This window comes from Lineus longissimus, chromosome 3 (genome assembly GCF_910592395.1).
Source record: "Lineus longissimus chromosome 3, tnLinLong1.2, whole genome shotgun sequence".
Lineage (NCBI taxonomy): Eukaryota > Metazoa > Nemertea > Pilidiophora > Heteronemertea > Lineidae > Lineus > Lineus longissimus.
Window position 1 is genome coordinate 15,045,595 of NC_088310.1, and position 22,832 is coordinate 15,068,426.

Here is a 22,832-nt window from a genome sequence, read left to right on the forward strand (position 1 = left end):
TTGGTGACGGTTACAGCGAAAGGTGTCATCCGTGTTTGATATCAAACTAAAAGTTTTAAAGAGCAGGTTTACCCTGATCTACTTTCATGACTTACTAAACAACACGGTTAGAGGAAGGCAGTCGCATTAATAGTATGAAAGTAAAGGTATTGAAAGAGCAGTTTTGCGCTGGCCTCAACAGTTGGAGCAAAGGCAATGAAGGTATTGAAGAGCGGATGTGACAAAAGAACCCCTCAACTACTTCATTCACTGCAGTTCAAATAAAACCTTCACAACTGTCATCCACCCTAGGGGCCAAATTCATAAAGGTTTAGATGTGTGTAACTTCTCCCTGATTAAGTTATAGGGCCTATTCATATTCTGTGAAGATTTACATGAAGGACCTGAATCTGTCTATTCAGTAGTTAAACACTGTTTTAAGCTGAACGCCCTTCATGAATTTGGCAACTTTTGTCTAAGCTTGATTCCATCTAGTCTGTCCACATCTCCCTATCTACCATAAACCTACATTCTGGTACTCGCATATACTACTTGCTACATTTTCTTGTTATTCATCTCATTCCTTGCTATTGAGGCAACAAGAATCTGCCCCAAGGCATCAAATATCTACCGAAAGGCATCAAATATCTGCCGCACCAATAAAGTTCACTTTGTTAACCAACTCTTTATCTCATTTTCTTCACATACAAAAAAGTCCATCCCAAACATTTGGCTGCATCCACCTCATCAATGTCCAGACAACGATCGGTTCATTTGACCACTGTAAAGCACCAGGCCCCACCTCACAAAATACTCTGTAATAATTATGTACCTTGTGTCCATGTACGTGTTATTAGGTCCCCCACGCTGTATGAAGACAAGGACTCCACTCTTTGACGTCAACACACAGCTCTTTGACATCATTACACACCCCACTACTGCAACGGCCATAGAAATGACGTTACGTCATAATAGCAGGGTGACGTCAACTCAGCACTTCAGCTTCCACTGATATAGCAAGAAGGTCTTTTTAGCACCAGCACTTCTACGTGCTAGACGTTACAGCTTCACGTTGCCTCATAATACCAAGGTACCAACACAGACTTGGCCCTTGCCTTCACCACTCACCACACACCACCATTTAGCTTAGCGCCAAGCCCTTGGGACTCTTGTTTGACCTAATTTCAAGGTCACGGGGTCAAATGGTGTGAATTGGCTGTTTGAGTGTAACTAGGTATAGGCAACGCTAAGACAAAAGCCATGGAAATGGGTCAGTGACCCGCTACGCCACCGCACTTCACATCACCAGTGTCAAAATGTCATTGGAGTTATAAGAAAAATAAACACCACACTGAAGAGATGATTGATAGAGTTTTTCAGTGATATCTTACATGTGTTACTTCATTTATTTAAAACTTTGCTTTAGCTGAGCAGAACGATCGCATTTTTACCGTATTTCCGCATAAAACGACGTCATAAGCAACGTAGAGCATTGTCGAGTGGACGGCTGGCGTACGGCCTGCTAGGAAACGCGAGCAGCGCTCTCTTGGAATAACTTCCTGGAAAATTCTATTTCAACCACATTCTCACAGGTCCGACAAGCTTTCCAGGGATACCCCATTCCACAAGGTTTTTTCTTTTTTTTTCTAACAGAAATCGATGAAAATAAAGAAGTCTCATCAAAGCCACATGTTTGTCTTCAATTTTCAATGGGAACCCCCCCAAAAAACTCTGGCAAACTAGGTACCTCAATAAAGCTGGGAAAATAAGCTTTAATAATGGCTAAGTTTAAATTTCCTGCCGCCAAATCCAAGCCAGCGCCGACCCTTTGAAACTGAGGTAAGGTTATGCGCATGCGCATCGATGACGATAACAATGGCAGCGCCCAGGTCCGCCGCTATCGATGAGACAAGACCACCAATGAATATTCATAGGTTGGAGGGTCCAGGCCTATCAATTAGACAAGTGCATGTTTTTAACTCTCAAGTACATATTTTGAGAGGTATCGAAAAAATATTTGTTGTGCCAGGTCTACAGATATAAAGAAATTATTTGATGAAAAAACTAATTTCGAATTTTGCTAATTTGGTAATAGGGGGTTTTGAGATTTTTCTGCCAGTTGGCTGAAAAGAGTGGAAATATCAATCTCAATGTCTGTCTAATTTGTCGAATTTAAAAAAATTTCAGTGGTCAACTACCAGTTAATTTTTCACCATTAACTTACCGGACTGTCCGGAATATCATATCAAAATTTTAGATTCAGTATTCAGTATTTGATGCGTCGCGGTCAAACATTGACAATTTAACTGCTAGAAGGCTTAAAAAATCAATGGTGGTCTTGTCTCCAATGCAGTCATCACAATTCCGACTCCTCTAATGCGCGAAATAGGCAAGTATTGGTGGAATAAACATGCCACGAAGAATAATAAGGTTCTTGATGATATTCCTATGTCTTTTATTTGGAATATTTTTGTTTATTTTGGGAGAAATGGCGGTGATTTGCCGGCTATTCCGAAATCAAATTAAAAAATTCTTGGCACTGCCGCTTCCCAATGCAATTTAATTCTTTCCATGCATCAAATATGTCAGAATCCTGGATCAACTGAAGGTTTATTATGTCTTCCCCCGATGATTGAGTTTAGACGCTATTAGAGACCTTCTTACATGTAAGATTTTGTTTTCCAATGTGTAGTACGCTGAGAGAGAATGTTGCAGCTGCGTTGTGCTCTCTATTTACACGAGGTCACGAGATTCTGATCTTGGATCTGATTGGATGACCCGCCTCTCCGGTTGTAAGCAGGAGCACATGTTAGGGTCATGTGATATAAATCGTGTGGTCTGATTGGATTACCTACTTCTCTGTTTGTAAACATTGACATGTGTTACAATCTTTCGAACACTAAAGTTAGACTGAGTCATTTTGATATAACTCCTTTTGTGGTCTAGATAGGACAAGATGGACCATTCCAGTAGATTCGGCAGCCAATTTTACACTTCCATACAAATTTTCAGTAAATATGGATGAAAAACGAAAATTTTCATTTTTGTCAATTTTCCGGGCGTTTTGCTCCTGTGGTACAAATTAGTGTCCGGGACCATTTTTGGCTTCTAATAACTTCTTTTAGGGCTTTTCCTAGGCCCTCAAAAGCAATAGGAGTATTGTAGGGGCCAACATCAATTTATAATTGGAAGGAAAACCTTGTGACACACCAAACAAATATTTAAGGGGGGGGGTGCAAAAAGGCTCCGTAGGCCGATTTCATCTTCGGCACAGACGGCCCAAGGTTAAAAAAAGTATTTTCATTGGTAAATAATTCCAGAAGTGGTGAAGATAGAGTTGTTTCCTTCCATTTTTAGCTCACCTCTTAGCAGTCGTCGTCGTCGTCGTCGTCGTCGTCGTCGTCGTCGTCGTCGTCGTCGTCGTCGTCGTCGTCGTCGTCGTCGTCGTCGTCGTCGTCCGTCGTCCGTTAGCAGGGCACGTTTCGTAACTGTTGGAGCTATTGAGTTGAAACTTGGTACACATGTACCCTAATGTAATGACACCTTGGAGACCAAGTTTCGGTCCGATTCGTTTCATGGTTTGGCCACCAGGGGGCCAAACGTTAAAAGTGAAAATATGCAATATCTCCCTTAATAGTAGTCGGGAAATTTTGAAAAAAATATGGTAGGTACTTCTAGCAAAGGTGCATCACATATCCTCCGGGTTTTTGATTTGACCTCCTTTTCAAGGTCACAGAGGTCAAATGGTGTAAATTGGCCGTTAGGATGTAACGATGGCACGTTTCTAAACTGCAATGACTATTGATACCAAATTTGGTACACATTTACCCCTTAGTCAGGTGATCTCAGGGACCGAAGTTTGGTCCAATATGATTCACCACTTGACCACCAGGGGGCAAAATCCAAAAACCTTAAAAATGTGATTATTCCTTAACTTCTTGCCCGATTGCCACCAATTTGATATCATGGGTACATCTAACCACCATACAGTATATGTCACACAGGTTTTTAATTTGACCTTCTTGTCAAGGTCACAGAGGTCAAATGGCGTAAATTCGCCGTCAGGCCGTAACGATGGCACATTTCTTAACTGCAATGACTATTGATCACAAATTAAGTACACATGTACCCCTTGGTCAGGTGATCTCAGGTACCGAAGTTTGGTGCGATCTGATTTGCCGTTTGGCCTCCAGGGAGGGGGCCAAATCCTAAATTCTTCAAAATGCCATTATTCCTAGTAATGACTTGCCCGATTGGCACCAATTTTATATCATAGGTACATCTAATTCTAACAACCATTCAATGTGTCACCCGGGTCTTCTTTGATTTGACCTACTTTTCAAGGTCACAGAGGTCGAATGTACTGTAAATTGGCCATTTTGGGGAAATTGTAATTGCTTGGACCTACATCAAACCTAACACTACATGACACAATACCATGCTCTTTATCCATCTTTCCTCCACATGAGGTGAGCACAATGGCCCTGGCCATTTCATTACATAAAAGACAGTAGGTACTGTATGTTCCTGAAGTTTAGGGGGTGTAGAAGCCATGGTTTATGAGATATGGGGGGCCAAAAACCACATTTTCAGCTATTTCCGAGGGGAGTAGCCCAAATCCTTTGACCGGCCATATCTCAGAAACTGTTCGAGATAATCCCTCGAAATTTTCAGGGTCCTTTCTTCTAACGAAACCAAACATTTGAGATGCAAAATTATGTCTTTCTATCTATTTTGAAATTTTTGCTGCCTATACCAAGTGTAACTATGGCACGTTTCTTAACCGCTGAAGCTCTGAACTTATAATTCGATACACATGACTCCCTATGTCATGTTACCTTTGACACTGATTTTTGGCTTGGCCACCAGGAGGCCACAGAAGTGGAAACCTAAAAAGTGTGATATCTCTCATATAAGTGACTCCTTTTCGATAAAATTTTTATGGTAGGTTCTCCTAGTAAGGATACATCACTTATCATAAGGGTTTTCGATTCGACCTATTTTTCAAGGTCACAGAGGTCAAGTCGCTTAAATTGGTCGTTTGAATGTAACTATGGCACGTTTCTTAACTGACAAATCTATGAGCTTGAAATTTGGTATACATGACTCCCTTTATCATGTTACCTCGGATGCCGAATTTTGATCTGATCTGATTCTCGACTTGGCCACCAGGAGGCCAAAACTAAAAAAGTTAAAAAAGTGCAATATCTCACTTATTAGTGACTTGTTTTCGATGATAAGGTAGGTACTCCAAGCAACGGTACATCACATGTCATACCGACTTTTGTTTGACCTATATACTATACATGTAGCATGTTTCTTAACCAGGATGAATTCCTAACCACCAAATATCTATGCGGTGAGCACAATGGCCTCTGGCCGTTTCATTGCACATTAGTTACACTAGCATATACCCATGGAGCGGGCAAAGTTGAAATGTAATATACATTAGTTAAATGGGCACGATGATTGAGCTACATTAAATTTCTAACGTTACTGAAGTTTTATTAAAGGTTAAACACGAATTAACTGCATTTAGGGACTTATTGCTGCTATCTACATGCAACCCCCAATAGATTGATTGGAGTACGCTATTTTGCACAATGCATTGAGACCAGTGACAGCAGGTCCTGTTCAAAATAAGGCCCTCACATATTAGGCATATCACCTACCCACTCCCGTACCCAATGCCACTGTCGGACCAAAGCCAGGAGCATGGAGAGATGCAGAACGCAATTCAAACTGACAACATCAGTCAGTAAAGAATAAAACAAAGAGCAAGCGCTGGCCACTGTACATATTTTGTCCATCCTGGCATAACTGTTTATTGATACCCTGACTGCATGTTCCGGTAGGCCACTCTGCAGAATTTGCCTTATCACTCAGGTCAGTGTTTCTCGAATAGAACTAAAATAGAACAGGCTAATCATTAATCTCCCTGCTAATACCCTGCACCATGGACCAGGTTGTATAGCACTACATACGTGCTGGAAGCTAATACTGATGTGGCAGGGAGAATATGCGTGAAGTTTGTGTATGCTTTTGAGAATGAGCATAGCTGTCCAGTCGACGTGCTCTCTGAAAAGTTGTTATTTATTCTAAAACCACGAAGATATTCGACGTATAACACCCTCAGTGACACTCTTCTGTATGATCCAGACCTACGAAGCCAAAGGTTGCAAGAATTCGACGCATTTCCAAGGCCCAATTTTGAAACAAAAATTACCTCCTAAATAGCGGCCACAACGCGCATTATAGTATAGATATCTAATAAAAGACTCACACCGAACTGATGTCCGCAGTTGATGGGCACTCCCCAATATGAAAGAACTTATTATGCCAAATATTATTAAATATAGAGTATCAACATGGTCAAAGCCTCTCCTCATCGAATATATTGCCAAGTTGTCAAATATTAGATATCAAAGCCCTTTACATGAAACACTGTCCCCAAACTAAATATCAAATATCACTAACTCTCTTCCCCCCCCCCCCCCCCCCAGAAGAAAAACATTATCAGGTGATAAAAAAGTTATTGATGTCGAACATCCTCAACCTTATTTTACCTGATTCTCAAGAATAAAAGCGTGACACATCATTTTCACATTTTGGAAGTAACATTTGAAATTTTTTGGAAACGAACTGAACAAAAAAATTTGCATCCCAAGCTGCCCTTTGAGCTTAGGGTTGGAAGTTCAACCTTATATTGGTGTACTTAGTGATGACTGTAAACGTTATTTTTTCAGCAATCTCTTCAGAGTGGAGGACTCGCTGTAACCAGTGAATATTTCACTGCAGAGGAAATGGTGAGTTTGTAAAGTTTTCATTTTTGTGAGTTCATACCGTCATAGCTCAGTGTCCGTCACAATTTTTAAAACAGTGGCCTAACACTAAACACATTCAGTACGGGAGAAAATGGCCTTCTTTTCCAACAAGTCTGAGGTGGGCCTGGTCGAAATCGATTTCTTTTAGATGTGCAACTTTGGGGCATGTCAACTTGCAGCATAACTGCCTTTGCTTTCCTGTCATAATGACGCTTGCTTTTGTTTGAGGCTGTACCCTGATTTTTCAAGGCAGCCCTGAATGCATAATCTAAGCTTTTCTTAAGCAATCTAACATCTACATGGAGTCTTGGCTCTAGTGTTCTGGCCAATTTCAAATGTGAATTTCAAAATTTGGATCCGTTGGGGGTACTTTTCAGCGGTGGCCCATTGAAAATTGGACCTGAGACAAGTTACAGACTTACTCCAATTGTTGGGATGGATAGTGCTGCTAAGGACCGTTCTTCTGATACGGGTCTGGACGTGCTAGAGTTAGGTTGTGATAGGGGAGCGGAGCACGGCCCCCTCCCTCAACCCATGTGTTCCTTCCCAGCGTGCAAAAATTAGCTCATTTTCTCTAGCATTTCATTCTCTGCTTGAGACAATTGGTCTATAGTCGATATGATCAATATTTAGCGAATTATGGGCAAAAATATGCAATAGTGTCAGATCCTGAACCCGTGCCCAAGGGATTTAACCCTGAAGCTATTAACTTGGTACTCATGACCCCCACGGTCAGATGACCTCTAGCTGAATATTAGTCCGGTTTGATTTTTGAATTTCCACCAGGGGACCAAACTGAAAACACAGTCTGATATCTCACCTATTATGCCCACCGTCAACAAAGTTGAGATGGGAGCATTATGTTCTCAGCTAGTTTCAGCATTCACAGGCTCTTCTGCTCAAGAACTGAAGAACTGCTGGTCTGACAGACTTGCAATTTTTGTGGCATTAAGGCCAAGTGCGTCGAATGTTCCCAGTTGAGTTTGGGCCCGAGCCCAAATCCAAGATGGTCTTCAAGCTGCCGTCTTTGTTTTTCCCATTTCGCCTCATCAGTAAAGAACCCAGCAGTGATGTCAACCCTGGTGTAGAGAAGGTTCCCTAGTGATTTAGGACCCAACCCAAAATCTAACATGGCTGCCAGCCGGCCAGCATTGTTTTTGCATTCCGCCCCATAACTTGAGAGCCTGAAACAGTGAAAGGTCTGAAAGTCCTGCGATCGAAGGTTCCCTAATGGGGTATGACCTGACATGTTATTCAATATTATTGCTGTAAGCCTGCCATCTTTGTTTTGCACCTAACTTAAGAACCAGTTGAGTGCCGAGAGATCGAGGCTTACATTGCAATTTGTTTTAATCGTGCAATATCTAGTTACTAATTTGTTTTTTGATAAAATTTACTGCTAGGATAATTACAACACATATTTTGCTGATAAAAGAGGGTTATTGTCGAGGCTGGAACGTTGTCTCTGTCAATCAGTCTGTTTAGTTTCAGGAGCATTCATCTTTGTGTCATATAATGGACTTATAGAAGGTAGTTCAAGAGTGAAGTTAGGATATCTCCCAAAGCATTCTAAATGAAAATCATCAGATGGAACTCATTAAAACAATCAAAGAGCCATTCAAATTTCGAAAATCGGTCTAGCAGTTTTTCTATCAACGATTAAGTAACTCAACTAGTCACCCTTTGTTCTAAAGGGGTTCTAACGGATTAACAATAGGAATGGCTTGAAGTCCAGTCTAACAAGTAAAAAAACAGTGAAAAACAGCACAAAATGTCTCATAAGTTCGTTTTATGTCGTTTTTGGCTAACCGCAGGGGAGTCTATACAACACTGCTGCTTCCGTCGTCGTTGTCGTCTTTGTTGTCTGTATCCTGCTTAAAAAACAGTGGCAAGTTTCTTAACCACTGGCGCTATCAACTTGAAACTTTATACACAGACCCCCCCCCCCCCCCGGGTCAGGTGACTTCAGAAAATGAATTTTGGTCTAATCGGATTCTTGACTTGCAGCGTTCCCAACTTTCAGAAATCTGCCTTGGCAGCGAAGCCGGTCAGCGAGCGCCGTAGGCAGAGCGGGGACGGTTGTTTTTAATTATGATAAAAAGAGATCGTAAACTAAACAAGTGTGCTTGCAGTTGTGCCGCAGGTGGATGATAATAGCTGTCGGCGTAAAATCAGCAGTCTCTTTCAATTAATATACAGGGTACAACGGGATCAAACGAGTAGATATGTGATGCGTGATTTCAATTTTATTTGGCTTGGCGGGTGAAAAATCCGGCAAGGCGGCAAAGGATGGCAACTTGGCGGGCGAGTCACTGGAAATTTTCGGGATGGCGGTCTACAATCTCGCCATGGCGACCGCCATGGCGATTAATGGGGTTCGAGAACGCTAGACGTGGCCATCAGGGGGGCCAGAAGTGGACACCTAAAAAGAGTGATATCTCTTATGAATGACTCCTTTGCGATAAAATGTTTATGGTGGGTTCTCCTAGTCAAGATACATCAGATATCGTATGGGTTTTTTATTTGACCTAATTTTCAATGTCACGGAGGTCAAATGACGTAAATTATCCGTTTGAATGTAACTATGGCACGTTTCTTAACCAATAAAGCTATGAACTTGAAATTTGGTACACATGACTCACGTCATTGTATGACCTCTGATACTGAATTTATCCCTTTTGAAAATTATAAGGTCAGTTATAATGTAAACTTTTGTTGTCTAACCCTTTATAAACTGAATAGGAGTCATAAAGGAACAATGTCTGGGAGTTTCAAAGCAAACTAATCAGTTTTAGGGCAGGTTTGGAATGTTGACATCTTGGTATAGTTTATGAGCGTGTGATAGTCTTCATTTTTTTCGAACCGCCATTGTAAAAATCGAAATAGCCACTTCCACTAGTATTTTTCCTTGAGAGCCAGGTCAACACTAGTTTGTTTCAAAATGGAAAGATGGCCATATCGTTCTAAATAGATCGTCGATAGCAACTTAAAAATCGGGTAGGCCTCAAACCGAATATGTCCGGTCATAGGATCTGGGAACAACTTGTCCGACTGGACATATCCGGTCATAGGGCTGAAAGAATTAATAGTGACTTGTTTTCAATGATATTTTTATGGTAGGTACTCGAAGCAACGATACATCACATGTTACATCTTTGGTTTGATCTACATATTATATATGTAGAATATTTCTTAACCAGGATGAATTCCTAAGCACCCACTATCTACATAACAGACGAACTTTGGAATAATCAATAGCCCTGTAGAGCACACGAAGCAAGATCAGAGTTGTGGTAATTCAATAAACTTGCCAAGGCTGTTGAGAATGGCCGTACTTTTTGGTATATATTTAGTGGAAAATTCTAGAGTACGTTAAAAACATTTCTTTGCTTTAGCCTGATTGTTGAGAGCCAAAGGGAGAGACATGTTTCCAGTCTCGTTTGGATACCTGCAGCTTTAAGTGTGCACACTTATATTGGAAACAGATGATTACTCAAATGAATGTTTTTTATCTCTCGTAGGAGGCTGCCTCATTTAAAAAGGTGAAGAAGAAGGTGAGAAAGATCCGTAAAAAACCAAAGATGTTAAAAGCAGAGGATTTGCTTCCCTTAGGACTGGATGGCACGGATCATGGTGCAAGGAATACAGACAGAAGGTATACTGAAATTTCACCTTCCAATAATGAAAACACCACAAATGGGAGGTTTGAGAAGGTTCCACTTTCACTTTTTAGCTCACCCCTGAGAGGTGAGCTTATGTTATGGTGGAGCGTTTCCGCATCCGTCATCGTCGTCGTCGTTAGCAAGGCACTTTTTGTACTTATTAGAGCTATCAACTTGATCCTTAGTACATATGTTCCCATTTGAGAGATCCAATTTCAGTCATGTTTGATTCCTGATTGTGGCACTAGGTGGCCGAAACCGAAAACTGAAAAAGTGCTATATCTTCCTAACTGACGGTTTAATCGTCACCTAATCATTATCATAGGTACTTGTAATGACAATACATGACATATCACACAGGTTTTTGATTTGGCCTACTTTTCCAGGTGTTGGCATGTTTGGTATTTTACCTGAGCCATTGACTTGAAACTTGGTACATACGTAGCCCTATTTCATGAAACCATGCAAACTAGATTTTGCACCTGTTTAATTCCTGGTTTGGTCACCCGGTGGCTCAAATCGAAAACTTGGGGCTTGATCATTGGTAATTTTTTTGTATGTTATAAAGTGTCTCTGAGGGAGGTGAGCACAGTGGCCCTGGCCATTTCATTTCAAATGAGAAACTTGGATGAGTGTCTCGAGGTTATTTTCATAGTTTCTCTGCAGAGGGTACTGTGGATGGACACCAAATACTGTGCAGTAAGTTTCTATCCAGGAGCTGCTCTCTCAGTACATGACGTGAACTCTGCTGTGTAAACGTCCTATGTGCTAGTCTGGCATTATATTGCTGCTCTGCTCTTTAAATCTTAGGGAAAATATGTCTCATTTTCACCTTGGTAAATCCACAATTGACCATGGTAAATTGCAGCAGTCCACCATGGTGAATTGCGATGGTAAATTATTTCAACATAGTAAAACCTGCATTCAACAAGGTAAACTCTGATTTCACTGTGGTAATTGCTGAATTCACCATGGTTAATTCATAATTGACCATGGTGAAGCTGACATCTTTTTCGTAAAACTGAGTTGACGGCACTGTGGCCTTTTGTTCTGGAAGGTGAGTTATTTGCTAATATCGCCTTTCAGAGATAGACATTATAAACAACCTTTTTTGGCTCACCTGTCTTAAGGACAGGGGAGCTATAGTGATAGCGGGTTGTCGGTCGTCCGTTTTACAATGGTGGCATGTTTCTTAACCGCTGGACCTAGAAACTTAAAACTTAGTGTGTGGGTCTCTTGGGGCAACAGTAACTTGTATACCGAAATTCGGCGCAATTTGATTGTTCTGGCATACAGGGGGCGCTTTGTGAAAACCTTCTTTTGGCCATAACTCCTGAACGCTGCTAGCTAGTATAACGATACTTTTATCGTGGCCTCATCTGGTGATAGTGCATCACATATAGTACGGGTTTCTGATGTGGTGTACTTTTCAAGGTCACTGAGGTCAAAGTTGGAAAAAACAAAAAATGTGACACGTTTTGTCATTGTTTTACATAGCAACTTCAAAACCTGGAAAAATGTATGACAGGAAGACCTTCTCCGGGGCTCAAAATTTCAGCTCGTAACAACTTCAGATATGGCCACTGGGGCCTGACCCAAAACGGATCTAAGGGATATAAATTTCAAATTTGACCACCAGGTGGTCAGACACGAAAGTTGGCCTAATCTAGCTAATGAGTCATGTCGTAAACACAGCTGTTCCCCATATTTCATCTGGCCTAAGTTGAGAAAGAAAGAAGAGTCAAAAAAATTATTATAAATCTGTCAACACTTATGACAGAGGGAACAATCTTTGATTGATGCCGGAGATTGATGTAGGTTGTGTTGGTTGTTATTCCGATTCCTCTTGTGTCAAAATCATGGACAACTTGTCCTTGCCCCAATACCCCAGTGGTTGCCATGTCTGCCTAACCCTAACCCTAACCCACATATGCCTATGGCAATAAACGCTAAATTTCTTTTTTCAAAATTCCCGTTTGATGATGTCACCTTTGACCCAGTTTCGCTTCGACGAATGCATAGTAACCGGATCACGTAAGACTGACGTCACCGGCCGGCATCACTGCCTCTCAACCATTGACCCAGTTTCGCTTTAGCATATCCGCCGTTTCACCCATTCAGTCAGTGCACAAAAATAGTCCTTGGATTTTGACCAAAGCAAAAGGTCATCATTACAACAAGATTTGTTTTATCAGGTAATAAATGTGACCCACCACAGCAAAAAAGTTGCATGTCGCTTTGAGCTTGACAGGTTGAGACGAGACGGACTGGTTGTTCATTTCACTATTGTCTGCCTTTTGTGAAATCTGAGTGTATCAATTTCTTCTATTATGTCCTGGTGTCCTTTTAGGCTGATCTTCTGTGCGACATGCGACCCATTTTGCTGTGGTGGGTCACAAAAGTATTGTGATGAAGTGTTATTGTTTACTTATTAACCATGAGATGGAAAATATTTCATGTAATTTGCGGATGGATACTCCTGATCCCATTTTCCAGTCTTTCCCATGGCCAGCAGCTAGCTGACGAACTTGCACCGGCTCATGGATGGTCTCAGTCTCAGCTTGAAATCAAGGTAAGATTTTTATATTTTTGTTCCCGAATATGCAGATTTATCGGTAATGATGCCTTGATGGGGATGATTATCGGAATTCCGCTGGTTATTCAAGATTTTGTGAGTTTTGGGTCATTGTTTTGATGGGTAGTTGACAATCTTGGGTCGATCATGGCCATTCTGAGCAAGTTGACCAATTTTTCTCTCGTCAAAATGGACCAAATACAAAATCACACCAACTTTCCTATTAACTAAAACTATGAAGATTACAAGTACAAATACCTCTAAAATACAGGCCTAAAGTGTCTAATCAATTAATAAATCCTAAATCCTTTAAATTTGGCAAAGTCGCAAACAAAACATAAAATTCTTACTATTGTATGAAAAAGCAATGGTCGACAATGGAATTTTTGTTCCGAATTTTTGCCAATGTTTTCGACCACTGTGCCCTCAAATTGGCTCTAAATGACTCCAAACAACCCTGACATAACTCGTAGGTTGTATCACTATACAAAATAAGAGCTTTATAAACCTGTCTAAAAATACCGAAATAGGGCCGTATTCATATCGATTCTCACCTTGTTAGACAGGCCAGCAGAAAATGTACTGCATGCAGTGACACTTGTGTGTAATGTACATATAGGATAGGCCTGTGCAAAATCGTCATTAATCAGATGACAATTGTGACATAGTATTGCCACACTTGTGCGGTCAGAACTGTCGTTAGGATTATTGTCACCATTATTATTGAATTAACGTCATGTGACGTAAATGGCGATAATATGCACAATGTTGCGATAAACCTGTGTATCAAGAGCAGCATAGATGAAGGGCGTATGATGTGACAGCTCTCTGTATATTTTGTCAAACCCCTGTATGAAGACAAGCAAAGATGAAGGACCTACAATTTGTTGATCAGATCTCGCCGATTTTTCTAATGTGCATTGGAGGTGATTGGGGAAAGGTTCCTTTCAAAAATTGGCACTCTGAGAATTCCAGTATGGCCGCCGAGGCAGCTATCTTGAATTTGTTTTCCGACCATTTCGGGGAGAAGAGTTGATCTTATCGCGCCGATTTTTCTAGTGTGCTTTGAAGGTTCCTTTTGAAAATTGGCGCTCTGAGAATTCCGCCACGGGAGCCATCTTGAATTTGGTTTCCGACCATTTCAGGGAGAACATTTGATCTGATTGTGCGAATTTCTCTGGTGTTCGTTGGAGATGATGTGCGGAAGGTTCCTCTTGAAAATTGGCGCTCTTTGACAATTCCAGTATGGCCACCACGGCAGTCATCTTGAATTTGGTTCCCGACCACTTTGGGGAGAACAGTTGATCTGAGCGAGCCAATTTCTCTGATGTTTGTTTGAGATGATTGGGGGAAGGTTCCTTTGGAAATTTGGCGCTCTGAGAATTACAGTATGGCCCCACGGCAGCCATCTTGAATTTGTTTTCCGACCATTTCAGGGAGAACGTTTGATCTCGGCGTGTGATTCGCATGTGTACAGAAAGGTTCCTTTGGAAAAATCATTGTTTACTGGCCTTTTATCTGTTAAAGACAGTGATAATTCAATGACATTTTGTGGGTGCCCTCATTGTTTACAGCCACAACAAAGGCAGACATTGTCAGGGCTGACTGAATCTCGATCCAAACCAGTTATCGCAGACCATGGCTGTCATGGTTGACTGCACTCTGGCCTGTGATCATTAGTGCAGCATGCACTAAGGGCTCTTCTGTCAAGAAAAAAATTCTCCCCTTTCAGTTGTAAATCTGTTATTAGTAGAATAACTGTTGTAGTTATGTCATTTTTCTCCCCATTTGATGGACACATGATAATGTTTTTTCTCCATTTGATTTCAACTATTTCCATTACTTTTCAGAAGCCCAATCAAGGTCACCAACATTCAAACAACACCGAACTGGTTTGATAAGACCATGGAAGATATCAAAATCAACAAGGACCCACCACCCTTGAAACCACCAAGAAAGCTCTTCCTTATAAGAAAGACACCAAAACTTCAGCAACCAATAACAACGATAGTTACTGACTTCGTTTACAAGGTTCTATCGACAGAAAAGAATAAGGTAGATTCTATGAAACCATTTGAACAATCTTTGACATTTTAAGTAATTTTCAAACCATCTACAATTTACTAAATTCTAAGATTTGAGCAAAAAATTTAGATTCATCTTATGAAGACCTCAAAGTACATAAAATACTGTAAACCCCAACATTTTCAGGAGTAAATAATTAAGTAAAATTCGCTAAAATAAAAAGTGCGAAAATGTTCCTGTAATGCATTTTTGATTAAATTTTCATAGAAAATGCTAAATCTGAAAAGGCCAAAATCGCCAACTTTTAAGGTTGCGAAAATAAATGGGTACAGTATTTTTTCTGATTACATAGATTTTAAGACCACTTCCACAATTCCGACCTAACGCTTAGTCATTTCTATTGTCTCTTTAATTTCAGATCAATATCACAGCCTTTGTTAATCAAGTAGTCGAGGAACAAGATGAAGTTCAACTCAACTACTGTACAGAGCCAACCAAAACAAAGGTTTTTGCTTTTGCAGATGAAAAAAACATCAGTCAAACTCACAGCTTGGGCGGACACCATTGACCTAATTGAAACCAACCATACTTAAGAATTCACCAATCTGTCAGAATCCAATTTCAACATCAAACATCTCCAGACCACAGCATCAACCGTTATCACAGAGATTGATCAAATGGAAGGCCCTTGCTTGGACTTGCCTGAACTAGAAGATCTTACTAAACTCACGAATGCTAAATGTGAGAGTGTTCAATGTTCAATCATTGTATTTTGCAACAGCTGCAAAGCCCCTGTCGATACAGTAGACCTATTAGAAAATACATACATATGTGGAAGCTGTAACATGAGACAACTATCAGCTTCTATCCTTAGACAAGTCAAGATCAAACTAAACATGTCTGACCATGCTGTAATACATCGCATCAGTGCTCACAATCCAGCAGTCTCTGATTTCTAAAAAGATCACAAAGCTTCAATGGACACAGCTGAAGAAATCCTCTCAGCTAAACCCTTAGCGGTAACAATCAACCTAAAGGTGATGGCAGGAAAATCTGATCAAATGCATTTTCGCTACTGAAAGTCTGATTCACTTCATTTCTGCAGGGATGGTGTATTCCATTGTGTGATGATCAAATATGGTGAAAATAAAGAAATCTAATAATCCTGACTGATTTGGGAGACAATTGAATATTTACAGAGCCTTAAATTCAGTGAACTAATACTAGCAATGAGCTAAAAATCGTCATGTTTATTGAATGGGTTGAGCTGAAAACATATGTCATGAAATATTCTCCTTCTTTTGGGTAAAAAGTACCAAAAAAATCATTTGAAAAATGCCATTTTTAGCTCAGCTGACAAAGTCAGCGGAGCTAGTAGAATAGCTGTTCAAATGGTGTCCGTCCATCCATCCATCCATCTAGGGACCCATCTGTGGACAAAATTGGACATTTCTGACCGGGAAGGCCCAGCCACTTCGTTGACGGTGGTAAATTAGGAGTTGCCAAAGGTGAACTCAAAAAACGAAAAATCAGCGCGATCCGACCTATATTAAGAGAATGAGGTCATTTCGCGTTTAGATTTCTTTTCCTTTTTACCTCGGTCCACAGAGCAAATATTGATTTCAAATATGGCTGAATATTTTTAGATATTTTTTCATTTTTTACTTTTAATGGAATTAATATAGTTTTCACCGCCAGTTGGCGCTGCAGGCACATTGACTGAATTTTGGCGATTTCAAATTTGGCGGTGGCTCAACTTTTTTGCAAGCAGTGCTGCTGATTGGCCGATCGATAGAAGAGATGCCACCATTTAAAAATGGCGGTAGTCGCTGCTTCAATGAAGGTGAGTGAACTTTCTCATGTTCAATCGGTTGATACTCTTTTAATCAACATGACCATGTACCTGAAATTTGTGAAGGTACTGCAAAGAGTCTATATAATTCAGATTTATCAATAGTTTTTTTATAATATTGCGGAAATTTTGTGCACAAATTAGCGAAAGTTGGTGCTCGTCTCATGTCATTTTAGAGCGAGAAATTTGTTTCCGTCGATCTCTACCACTGAAAAATCGCTTGCATAGCTTCGAATTTTTGTGAAAATAAGTATCTGAACTTGGTTTCAAATAGTCTAGAGAGTTACCTTTGTGGTGATACATATAGTATGTGATAAATATTTGTGGAATTTGTGAAATTCGGCTTTCAAACTTGCCGATGATGCAAGCGATCTCACGTGAATTTTGCAAGTCCTGATTTGTCGACCGGTGTCAAGAATCACTCGCCTTAATTCAGTTCAAAGATCGAAAATAATATCTGAACTTAGTTTCAAATAGCCTACGCAATTATCATTCCGGTGATATATAATGCATGCATGTAATAATTGATTAATCTGACTAAAACGCGCAATTAAAACGGCGAAAGATCTTGATAAACACTCTGATGGCGGTCGCACTAAATAACGTCCGGTAGGGCCCGAAGTCTGGCGGAGAAAAAAAGGTTGCGCCCGGAGGTTGAAACGGGATTTTTATGCACTTTTAACTGTATATTTATGTTGTTTAGATGTATTTCTAACAGTTCTGTAACTTTGATGACCAAGCTTGCACCCAAAGTTGGTAAAATTGATGCTTGTTTATGGACTGCGCGAGCGACCGGAGAATTCGCCGTCGGCCATTTTGGCTACAGTCCCTGAGTTGTTGTGGTTGGCAATTTTGCAACAAATCTCGCCATTTACGTTTGTTTTCTCCCTGTCTGGTCATTGGCTGTGAAAAAAATTATTTTGAAAGTCACATTATGACATCGTAGTATGAATTCCACTGCAGTTTCGTTAGGCAGCAATGCTCATGTTTTTGGTTTGCAATCCTGTACGGTCTGTACACTGCGCTGTGCATGGTTGTACTGTTGGCTGTAAAAAAAGACAAAAACGATAGCCTAAGAGGATAACTCAACAGGCCCTCATGATTCAATTGATGGACACCTTATTTGATAGTACCTCATCATTAAGTCCACTAGATCCTGTTCTGTCACATGTCGTAGACGATAGACAATTTTCAAAATGTAGTACACCACTCGCTCATCTTTAAGCCCAGCTCTCGGCTCACATCATGTGGGCACGGTTGGCTGTTGAGTGTTATGATTCAGTCTGTGAGACTAATTTAAAGAGGTTACACTTTTATTTTGAATTGGAAAACAGCCCACAGGACTGACTTTTCACTGAGTAATAAGTGTGCCCTTGAAGGTTAAGTCTCTTTCTGGATTTGCTTCCATAGATGCCTTGTTCAGGATATCATCTGACCAATGCCTGGTCAAGCACAGACTGTATCCGGTGGTGTACATTTCCCCGTCTATGTCACCCTTTTTTAGCTCAGCTGACAAGCTGAGCTATTCATATGAGTAAATGGTAGAATGAATGTCCGTCTGTCTGTCTGTCTGTCCGTTAAACAGGCACGTTTCAAAACTATGGTGGATAGGCGATAGATTTTCCCTCTGAGGCATTGAGACCCTTCAGGACTCCTGAATAGACCAAATGTGGGTCCGGCAGGATGAGCCGTTTGGCCACTAGGTGGCACCGAGCGAAATTTTCCAAAAACTTTGCCAGCAGCTGATTTCTCTTAATTCTTCAAGTTGGGGATCATGAATCAAATCTAATCTTATAGAGCAAAGCTTTCTCTTTCATTATCAATAGGCGTGGTTCATGAATTTCTCACCAGGTGGTGTTACTGGCGCAATTTAGTGAGCACCCCCCAAGAAGAGCATTTTAAATTTCGCGCGAGTTATCCCATGCGCAGCGAACGTCACGTCTCGGAGTCTGCGCAGTTCAGACGTAAGGAGACCATGCTATGGAATAGATCGCGTTCTGTCAATTCGGAGGTAAGTTCTCATTAAATCCACAATTTCACAGGCGATAATATTTGGCTGCTTGTGTTATTGCATGTTGATGACATTAGGGAAGGCTTGGATTGTTTAATTGGATGTGATTAATTTGAAATAGTTCGTCGACGATCGTTGAAAAACGATCTGCGAAATGCAGCTTGGTCTGAGAAACGATGTCAAAGTCCGGCTTTAAATCATGGATTACTCAACAAATAACTCTTGTCACATAGCAGAACTAATGTGAATAAACAAGACAATAATAAACATCGTTCTGATATCATCGGGTAAGGTTGCCAATGTACATAAACAGTGTAATTGAGGATCCACTCCGGCGATTTGAAATGTCAACAAACAGTAAATGCGATCGCTGATACACACTGACACATGCACACTGTACATAGCGCAATGCTTCAAACGGGGCCGATTCATCACTCTTATCACAATGTATTCTCAATGAACTTCCTTGATCATTCGGCCCTAGCGCCTTATCAGTTGTTGTTGGCCTTGTATTTGATATAAAACTTGGCTAGCTTAGCTATCTATCAAAATTAAAATGTTATCTCCTCATCATGTTTTGCAGGAATGATCTGCACTACTGCAGCTGCATTTGAACATATTTGGTGACCACATCACAGATGACCAAGAGAGAGGATCGAGCTATGACTTTGCACATCCCATCGACTTCGGTGTTCACCAGTGCAATCATCAGAAGAGCCATTCAATTTTAGTATTCAAGTATTTCATTCTGTAATACTTACCTCAAAATTGACTAAATAAAGAAAACCGCATGTGGCAGTTGGTTAAAAAAATCAAGTCTATCTGTTTAAAGTTTTTACTTGCTATCAACATTTCAATGGTGGCATTCTGCTAAGGTTTGTAAGAGTTTCACTTGACTTAAGCAGGGTGTACACTAGTAAAATTTTAGCAACATTTTTACAACAATTTTGCAACAAGCCCTTCAAGGCCCTGTGTACACTAGCAACAAAATTGCAACAAATTAGCAACATTTTTACAACATGTTGGTAAATTGTTGCAAACTTTTTAGTGGGAACAAAGGGAAATAGGTATTTTGGAGGGAAAATGGATGATTCCAAGGAGAGAAGATGTGTTTTGAGTGCTTCTGCAGCAATTTTAGCTGTCATTGTTGAGAGACGGAAGAGGCGGCGAAATAACCAAAGAGAATATGGACCAGGCCCTGGATCAAAATGAGGGTGGATCATGGGGCATACCACTGCCTGTTAAAGGAGTTGCGGCTGACTGACAAGCCGTCATACAAAAACTTCCTGCGAATGGATGAAACTTCTAGAAAAGGTTTCATCACCCTACGAAGCAAGACACTCACTTGAGAGTTGCTATACCTGCTTCTTGTTCAAGTCACATGACTTCAGGTAGATCACATGACGCAAATCCTATTTCTGATTGGCTGAAGAGTTTGCAACATTTTTACAACATGCAACAAAGAATTGTATTGCATTTAATTTGCAACAATTTTACAACAATTTTACAACAATTTTACAACAATTTTACAACAATTTACAACATGTTGTAAATGTAAGACGCGTTTTGCTCTGTACACACTACGCAACATTTTTGCAACATTTGTTGCAACTGGAAATGTTGTAAAAATGTTGCTAATATTTTACTAGTGTACACAGGCCTTTAGGCAATAATAGAGTTGGGTAGGGCATTTTGTTAATGTTACCCTTTTAGTTAGGGAAACTGGTGCCTTCTGCATTAGGTGGACCCTACTTGCTCATCTGTCAGACCGGCCTCACACGTCGGCAGTAGAGTTTAAGGTCCAGTCTGCGAGATTTACCCATTTCTACCCAGCCAAAAGCGGGTGATTGGGCTAGTCTCTCCATGTGATTCAATTCGCATGGATTCTTGTGTCCTGTGCTGAAAGGCTCCCTCCACAAGGGCAGACTACATCCGGTGGCACTAAAGTATGGAAGAAAGACAGAAGACGACCAATTTGCGAAAAGGATCATCATCATCATCATCATCATGGTAACAGCTGAGGATGAATAATGTTGCTGTGTGTAGAATTGATGGTCCAATATAGGTTAGGTTATCTGTTTGCGCACACATTGCAAGGGTGGAGCTTGCTTGAAGTAGATTGCGCCAGTCTACCGTAATTCACTGTTACACATCCAGAAGCTAATATCCTCAGGCTTTGAGTCCTTAGTTTAGTAGAGTTTGACGAGTAATGTAATATATACGAACAACGCAGCAACAACTCAGCTGAGCGCCAGGCCCTTGGGCCTCTTGTTATTCAGTCAGTGTTAATTTCTCTTCTCTTTTTTTACAGATTTACTGTTGTTGGTTATTGCAAGAGGAGTCGTTGGCACATTTCAAGTCCAGGAAAGCACTTGCTGTTCCCACATTCAGAGTAAGGTGTGCTTCCTCGTTTTACTGCTTTCCATTCCTGGAGAGCGTTATCAAATATCTGCCGCAAGGCAACAAATATCTGCCGCAAGGCGCTTCAAGTATCTGCCGAAAGGCATCAAATATCTGTCACACCAATAAAGTTCATTTGGTTAACCAACTTTTTATCTTCATTTCTTCACATACAAAAAAGACCGTCCCAAACATTTGGCTGCATCCTCTTCATCAATGTCCAGACAACAGTCGGTTCATTTGACCATTGTAAAGCACCAGGCCCCACCTCACAAAATACACCGTAATATTATGTACCTTGTGTCCATGTGCATGTTATTAGTTCCACCTACGCTGCATGAAGACAAGGACTCCACTCTTTGACGTCACCACACAACTCCTTGACGTCATCACACACCCCACTACTGCAACGGCAATAAAAATGACTTTACGTCATATAGCAGGGTGACGTCAACTCAGTACTTCAGCATGCACTGATATAGCAAGAAGGTCTTCGCACCAGCACTTCTGCGTGCTAGACGTTATAGCTTCACGTTGCCTCATAATAACGGTACCGACACACACTTGGCCCTTGCCTTCACCTAGCCATTTCAGCTGAGCACCAGGCCCTTGGGCCTCTTGTTTGAGTGTGAAGCAACACTGGAACGGCCACTGACTAATCAGTTACTACAGCATGTGAAATGAAACATGGACATTCTGAATTGCTTATCCATTCCTATTGTGTGGTGCTCTTCAAGCAATGAATACAGTCAGTTACAATAATGCCTATAGAAATCGTTCTATCTTGAGTAAGATTGTTGGTATTCACATCACATTATGAAGACCCTTTAACCACTTCCCTATACTCTATGTTCACATTTATAAGGAAAATAGTATGTAACTGCCCATATACCATGCATAGTTATAAGAGGTAAATCTTTGGGATATTTTGTCTTGAGCACTCCACATGTATATATAGAGTCTACGGGGTCTATTAAGCCTCGGCCCAGTTCAAAGGCATCCTTTGATTACCGTAAAAGCTGGAGTTCAAAATATAGAAAAGATCCTGACACATTTCTGGCCAAGTGAATTGGGTCCAGTTGCTAAATGAAACATACCTGCTAGCTATCTACAATCCCTCATATTATATTCGATGAGTAACAATTCATCACAGTATCCTGCAAGTCACACTCACAATCCATCGTATTATATCCTGCAAGTCACAATCCATTGTATTATATCCTGCGAGTCACAATCCATATCCTGCGAGTCATAATCAACAACACTATATCCTGTGAGTCGCAATCCTTGGCCGTGACCTTTTCAGTTCCCTGAACTTTTCCTTTACACATACACAAGATAATTAATTGTGTAGCCGCTGTGGGTCAGAACACTCTGATTTTCCCATGGGGATGATTGTACGGGAAGATGGTTGTCGTCAAGCAGCCACCACCCAGTATTACCAACTGTGTCATTCAAGAAACATAACCAATGGCCAGCATCTACCCTGTCACCTCTGTGACAT

General features: G+C 40.7%; 1 protein-coding gene across 2 annotated transcripts in view; it reads left to right on the forward strand.

Annotated features, from left to right (window-relative positions):
- LOC135485752 (U4/U6.U5 tri-snRNP-associated protein 1-like) overlaps positions 1-22,832 on the forward strand; it is a 344,022-nt gene that overhangs the window by 151,186 nt on the left and 170,004 nt on the right. For both annotated transcript variants that reach the window (XM_064768148.1, XM_064768149.1), the window contains exons 11-12: positions 6,726-6,785; positions 10,325-10,458. In XM_064768148.1, coding sequence (XP_064624218.1) covers positions 6,726-6,785; positions 10,325-10,458 — 194 coding nt within the window. The remainder of the gene's footprint in view (positions 1-6,725; positions 6,786-10,324; positions 10,459-22,832) is intronic.